The 7,235-nt window shown below is 42.8% G+C and overlaps 1 protein-coding gene across 4 annotated transcripts in view; it reads right to left on the bottom strand.

The window, feature by feature from the left end:
- Positions 1 to 612: 612 nt before the first annotated feature.
- Positions 613 to 7,235, bottom strand: part of stk11 (serine/threonine kinase 11) — a 136,061-nt gene continuing 129,438 nt past the window's right edge. For all 4 annotated transcript variants that reach the window (XM_073068258.1, XM_073068257.1, XM_073068255.1 and 1 more), the window contains one exon: positions 613 to 2,647. Coding sequence is in view for 1 of the 4 variants with exons in the window: in XM_073068256.1 (XP_072924357.1) it covers positions 2,547 to 2,647 (101 nt within the window). In the remaining 3 variants the exon portion in view is untranslated. The remainder of the gene's footprint in view (positions 2,648 to 7,235) is intronic.

The raw sequence follows: 7,235 nt of genomic DNA, 5'->3' as shown, positions 1-7,235 counted from the left end.
CATACAGGTAGCTTCTGCATAAAAGCTACCACTTGTTGAAGGTGTTTGATGTATCACAAAGGCACTGCCCCCCTTTCTGATGTCAATGACCAGTTCTCTTGTTGACATTGAGAGATAGCTTGTTGTCATGACACCATGTCACTAGGCTTCTCTCTCCTTCCTGTCCTCTGACTCATTGCTATTTGAGCTGCGGCCCACGTCAAAGGAATCATCTGCAAATTGGTACATGGAGTTGGAGCAGCATTTGAACATGCGGTAGCTGTTGTGTTCTTCTTCAACCATTTTCACCCTTGGAATAGAATATGGGTGGGGGTGGTGTTGGCAGATAAAGGTTACTTTTAAACATAACAGACTGTGCCTACTGTAAAAATTTGAAAAAGCAATATTCAGGCTCCATCTTGGCCAGTAATGGGTATAATGGTTATCGTCCAGGAACTGAATTAATTCCCTCTCACAGTTATCAAATAGCTTATTCCCTAGAGTAGCTCTTACTGACTCCAAGAGAGCAAAAGGTAAGCACATCCCTTCTATTTCCAGTGCAATGCAAGAAGAAATAGAGTGCAGATTTAAAAATTCTACTCAGTGTCTCTATGATAATAACACTGTCAGCCATTTAAGTAAAACAAATCCACTTAGTGTCCACTTTATTAGATAAACCTGTACACCTGCCCATTAATAATGCAAATATCAAATCAGCCAGTGACGTGGCAACAAACTCAATGCATAGAAGTGGTTCAGTTGTTGTTTGGACCAAACATCAAATAGGGGAAGAAATGTGATCTAAGTAACTTTGACCGTGGAGTGATTGTTGGTGCCAGATGGGGTGGTTTGAGTATCTTAGAAACTGCTGATCTCCTGTGACTTTCAGGCGCAACAGATCCCAACCTGAGGTCCATGGATACATTGCCTAATGAATTTGGTTTGGGAAACCCTGCTCTAGAGTTTACAGAGAATGGAGCAAAAGAAAGAACAGTAAGTGGCATTTCTGTGGATGAAAACACCTTGTTAATGAGAGAGGTCAGAGGAGAATAGCCAGGCTGGTTCAAGCAGACCAGAAGGTAACAGTAACTCAAACAAACACGCATTACAACAGTGCTCTGCAGAAGAGTACAGCAACACACACAAAATGGTGGAGAATTCAGCAGGGCAGGCAGCATCTGTGGAAATAAATAAACATTTGAGGTTTCAGACTGAGACCCTTCTTCAGGACTAGGAACAAAGGGAGAAGACACCAGAATAAAAAGGTTGGGGGGAGAGGAAGGAGGCTCGCTAAAAGGTGATTGGGGAAGCCAGGTGGGTGGGAAAGGTCAAGGGCTGTAGGAGGAATCTGATAGGAGGGGAGAGTGGACCATAGGAGAAAGCGAAGGAGGAGGTGACCCAGGGAGAAGTAATAGGCAAGTGACATACAACACTTCGGACCTTGAAGTGGATGGGCTACAGCAGTGGAATCTTTGGGTGTACCTAATAAAGTGGCCACTGAGTGCAACGTTTTGGTACCACTACAGTGTTTTAATATTTCAAAAAGGAGCCAGACTATCATGCACAGAGGCTTCATTAGGAAATAATGCAAGAACTGGCAGCCATAAATGCTTATGAAATGCATTGGTAGACCATTGTAAGACAGCCTGTTAGAGAGCTTTTATTGTCACCAACACATAAATTGAATGCATTACTGCTCACGCAGCACCTTGCCACGCCCGTAATCAATCCAACAGTGTTGCAAAAAAAGATCCAATCCCCAATGCTGACTGAAAATCATTTACCTGTCATCTCTGAACCCTGGAAACATCCTGGTAGCCTCTGTATAAATGCAGCAGATGTCTGACTGTGTGTTTCGTTACCAAAACCACTTTTTTTTTGGCATTCCCATTTTGGAATAGAATACCGTGGAGGGGTGGGGGCGGGGGCAGAAATTAAAATGGCATGTAAAGCACAGGAGCACACCACAAATTATGGGAATGCTTGTGTCAGTATGCCTAACAGGTGGGAAGGTAACCGTGGGCTGGTTTGATAAATGAAATTATTTGTAACAGTGACGTGACTGAAGCTGGGATAAATTGGCAGTGGAAAGAAAACACTGTTCAGAATAAGCCTTCAGTAAACCGAGGCCCTTTCTTATAGCTCTTCACGATTTCAAAATCCTCCCAAATGGTACATTTAACTATACACGTGCTCCTGTCACTGCCAACTACAATTGGCAGCAAGACATTTTCATTTGGTAAATGTTGATTTTCGTAGTGAACCTGCTACAGAACAACGCAGGTTAACATACACAAGGCTTTTCAACCCACTGCCCTTTATAATATATTCCCTTTCTCCAAGCCCTTTACAGCATGCATTTACACATCACAATGTGTACTATACTGCAGGTATAAACAGAAAGTAGTCTAAAGCATAAAGTGCATCTACTTGGCTTTGCACAAAGTTCTAAATATCCATGGTTATACTGTATTCTCAAACTCAGGTTTGGAGTAACAAATAGTTGGCGTTGGTTGGTTGGCATGCCGTTTTCTTTTGGTAGGAGGTTGGGCTCGTTTCTTATTCGTTCACCGCTTCTTTCTTCTCTTTTCCGTTGCTTGCTTCCGGTGCTGGTCCACACAGGAACAGAGGCAGCAGCAGCACCACAATCCCCCGTCTTCAGAACTAGCTGCAACAAATTGAGAGAAACATGTGTGAATTAAAGGTGCGCGTCGATCACCAAAGGATTGGCTTTGGTGTTGGTTGATGATTTATTGACAGGGTTTAAGAGAAAAACAGTTCTTTTCATGCCGAGTAAATAAGATCTAGTATTGGCTACCTGTGAGAGAGGGGAAACAGATCCAGTTAAAAGGGAGTGGGATAAGTACTTAAACACAAGAGATTCTGCAGCTGTTGGAAAGCCAGAGAGCAAAACACACAAAATGCTGGATGAACTCAACAGATAAGGCAGTATCTATGGAGAGGGAAGAACAGTCAATGATTCAGACCGAGACCCTTCATCAGGACTTTGTATAATGACGAGCCACGGCCTAAAACATCAACTGCTTATTCCTCTTCTGGTGAGCTCCTCTAGCATTTTTATGTGGATAAGTACTTGATAGAGAATAGCCCTCCCAACCACAGAGCACATCTAAATGAAATGCTGTCATAGGAAAGCATTGTCCATCATCAGAGATCGCCACCAGCAAGGACATGCTCTCTTCTCGCTGCTACCTCAGGACTCACATCACCAGGTTCAAGTACTGTCACTACCCCTCAACCGTCAGGCTCTCGAATAAAAGGGGATAACTACACTCAATTTCACTTGCCCCATCATTGAAATGTTCCCACAACCAATGATCCCACTTTCAAGGACTCTTTATCTCATGTTCTCGTTATTTATTGCTATTTATTTATATCTGCACTTGTGCAGTTTGTTGTCTTCTGCACTCTGGTTGATCTTTCACTGATCCTGTCATAGCTACTATTCTATAGATTTGCTGATTATGCCCACAGGAAGATGAATCTCAGGGTTGTATATGGTGATATATATGCACTTTGATAATACATTTTACTTTGAAGTTTATGGAAGAGGACTGATGGGAACTTTACTACTAGAAGCCAAGTACAGTATATGCTCAATGGCCTCCTTAATACTTTGACTGTCACATTTGGAATTAAAAGTCCTGTATCACCAGTAATCTGCTATGAATTTTCCCTTGTACTACCTCGATGTGCTGAGGTGAAATGCTCGGACATGAGATGCTGCCTGACCTGCTGAATTGCTCCAGTATTTTGTGGGTGCTACCCTGGATTTCCAGCATCTGCAGAACTTCTGTTTGCAAAGTGCTTCCACCTTATCTCGGTAGATGGCAAGAATAAACCAGTTACTAATTACCCTAAGCTCATGATGTGTTGCAGGAACCAATAATAAACAGTGTGGCATTTAGTTTGAACCAAGTCAGATACCTTCAAGCATTATGGCTAGTGACTGATATCTATTCGGCTAGAAAATACTGAATTGTTATTTTCAGATCAGTGTGACTGAAGAAAAGCCAAGTGGTTATCTGATGGATATTGTATGAGAGTGAACAGAAGATGAGAGTTCCCAACCTTGTGCCATGGACTAATAGCATCAAGTAAGGGGTCCGTGGACCCCGGGTCGAGAATCATAAGAGACTACCTTTTGTTAAAAACATCCACCATCAGAAACAGGGCTGAATTAAACTCAGAGAAGGACACCACAATATATTTGACAAGTTGGGCATGGTTTACACTTTTAAAAACATATATATATTTTACTTAAAGATACGGCGCAGTAACAGGCCCGTCTGGCCCAATGAGCCTGCTTAAACCCATGCGACCAATTGACCGCTAACCTGTATGGCTTTGGAATGTGTGTGGAATGCGGAGCACCCAGAGAAAACCAAGATGGCCACGAGCAGGACGTACAAACTCCCTACAGACAGAGGCGGGAATTGAACCTGGGTTGCTGGCGCTTTAGTAGCGTTATGCTAATTGCTGCGCTACCCTGCTGCCCTTCTTCATAGCCGACTGCAATTCAATCTGTGTCTTGCCTCAGCAAGACCCTTTCCAAGTGATATGAACATTTACAAAGGAAGCCAGCATGTAGAGAAAAAGTTAAGGGTGTGCGTGTGTGTTTCATGCAAACATTAAAAGTTAAACTGTAAGACACAGTAACTCCACAAAGAGGGTATGCAAAGGGGAAGTGTAAGATGTTACCCAGCTGAAATTCTTAGTCTTCTTTTAATTCCTCAGGTAAATATCTCTCAAGAAAGCCAAACACCAGGAGCTGGTAGAGCAGTGCCAGAGACAGGGGTGGAGGGCACGATGCCAGCCTATAGAGGTGGGATGCGGAGGTTTTGGTGGTTGCTCGCTGTGCTGAACCTACTCTCTCCTTGGAATTACAGGGGCTGCAAAGAAAAGAGTCACTGGGATCATAACCGAGGCTGCTGAGCGAGCCTCCGGGTGGTTATGGATCAAGAGGTGTTACAATGGTGCTGGGACACAAGCCAGAGCCTGATCAACCCTGGCTGGGTCACCTGGGCAAGAGTGCCTGGTGTCGAAAGACCAGAAGCACCCAGTCACCCCAGGTTCCATCACATCGGCGGATGTGTCTCAGCATCAGAGTTCAAATACACAGCTCACTTTGTGCCGTTGTCAAGGCAGATCCATTTCCAAAGTACTAAAATACAGCAAGATAACCCTGGGACTTGGAAAGAATCATGATGAAGCCATCTAAAGGCAGCAATTTCAATTACTTGGCCTTCAGTGTGAGTGGAGCCTAATGTCATAGCTGTGCCAAGCCAAGTGATAGATTATATTTGACACTGCTTAATACTTTTTCAATTGGCCCATTAAAGGTATTTAAAGTTTACAAATTGCAGCAGAGATCCAGATAAGGTCATACGAAAAGCAACAGGGTAGTGTAGAGGTTAGTGCATTGCGATTATAGCACCAGCTGTAAGACCGGGATTCAACCCCTGCTGCTGTCTGTAAGGAGTTTGCACGTTCTCCCCGCACATTGTTTCGTCCAGGCGGTCTGGTTTCCTTTCACATTCTGAAGACGTGTGGGTTAGGGTTGGTGAGCTGTGGGCGTGCTACGTTGCCACCAAAAGTCTGGCGACCCTTGCACAATCCTTGATGATTTGATTAGCACATTTCACTGTACGTTTTGATGTATATATGTGACCAATAAAACTAAACTTTAATCTTCTGGCCCGAGTTTGTTTGCCAGCTGCAAAATACGCTTGAGACTGCTGGTAAAGGGAGGTTTAACTAGTGACTGTTCATTGAATATAGAACGTAGAACAGTATGGCACAGGAACCCAGCTCTTTGGCCCAAACGATCTAAAAAGTAAATCAAAAACACCGCAAAACCCAATTCTTCCTACCTACAGAATGTCCATATCTCTTGATCTTCCTTATACTCATGTGTCTAACTAAACAATCTTTAAAAGCCTCTAAAATATTTGCCTCTATCTCCAAACCAAGCAGTGCAATCCAGGCATTTAAAAAAACTTACCCCTCATATCCCCTTTGAACCTATCCCCTCTTACCTTCAATGCATGCCCTCTGGTATGAGATATTTCTACCCTGGTAAAAAGATACCGTCTGTCTACTCTACCTATGCCTCTTCTAATCTTATAAACCTCTATCAGATCTCTCCTCAGCCCTCGCTGCTGCAGAGAAAATGACCCAAGTTTATCCGGCCTCTCGTGATAGCACATGCCCCCTAATCCAGGCAGCATTTTAGTAAAACGCTTCTGCACCCTCTCCAAATTGATGTTTAAATACATCCTCAAATTAACTAGTTTTTTAATGGATCCACGTCAATGTTGCCACGGGAATGATTGTCGCAAGAGATGACTTTCCTTCATTTTTGCATTGAACTGTATCAATCTATTGAGAGAACTTCTGTCCAAGAAATTCGTAGCAAATTATAAACACAAGAGATTCTGCAGATGCTGCAAATCCAGAGCACCACACACAAAGTGCTGAAGAAAATCAGCAGGTCAGGCAGCATCTATGGAGGGGAATAACCAGCTGAAGTCCAGCAGTCCCAGCAACTGTTGCATCTCCTTTGTGTTATTAGAAAAGGTAAGGCAACCATTCAAATTTACTTGCTTAAAACTCATTAAGCTCCATTATATTTCAAAGTTTAAAGTTCAATGTACATTTATTATCGAAGTATATATACTACATATAACCTTGAGATTTGTCTCATTACAGGCAGCCACAATGCAAAGAAACCCAATTCAACCCATTAAAAATTGACAGTTACAACACCCAATTGTGCAGAAAAAGAAACAAATTGTGCAAACAGTAAAAGTAAGCAAATAGCATTAAAAATAACATTCAGAACTGAAGTTCACAAAAGTGAGTCCACAGCCAGTTAGTTGCAGGCCATGGCAGCAGGTCAGGGCAGAGGTGAGTGAATTTTCTGCTTGCAGGTGTGTCCATCTGAAACTCCAGCAATTTCTTATTCCACCAGCGTTACTTGTTCTAAGTATTTGCTACATTTTCAGTTTCTATATTAGATTTTTGATAAAGGCAGGAATCCCAAGTGACAAAATAATGAAATGGAAAATATTCCACTGGTAATTTGTCTTGTGAGATGAATACAAAAATATTTTGTATTCCTGTCGGGAAGTGGCCTGGTCGAGGGAAGTGCCTGGTGTGAAAAGTGCTAGTCTTTGGCTCGAGGGTCTTCGGTGAAGAGACTACGCCAGGCACAATTGCAGAGGGTGAAGACA

The sequence above is a fragment of the Hemitrygon akajei genome, chromosome 16 (genome assembly GCF_048418815.1).
Source record: "Hemitrygon akajei chromosome 16, sHemAka1.3, whole genome shotgun sequence".
Classification (NCBI taxonomy): Eukaryota; Metazoa; Chordata; class Chondrichthyes; order Myliobatiformes; family Dasyatidae; genus Hemitrygon; species Hemitrygon akajei.
This window is presented reverse-complemented; position numbering and strand designations above follow the sequence as displayed.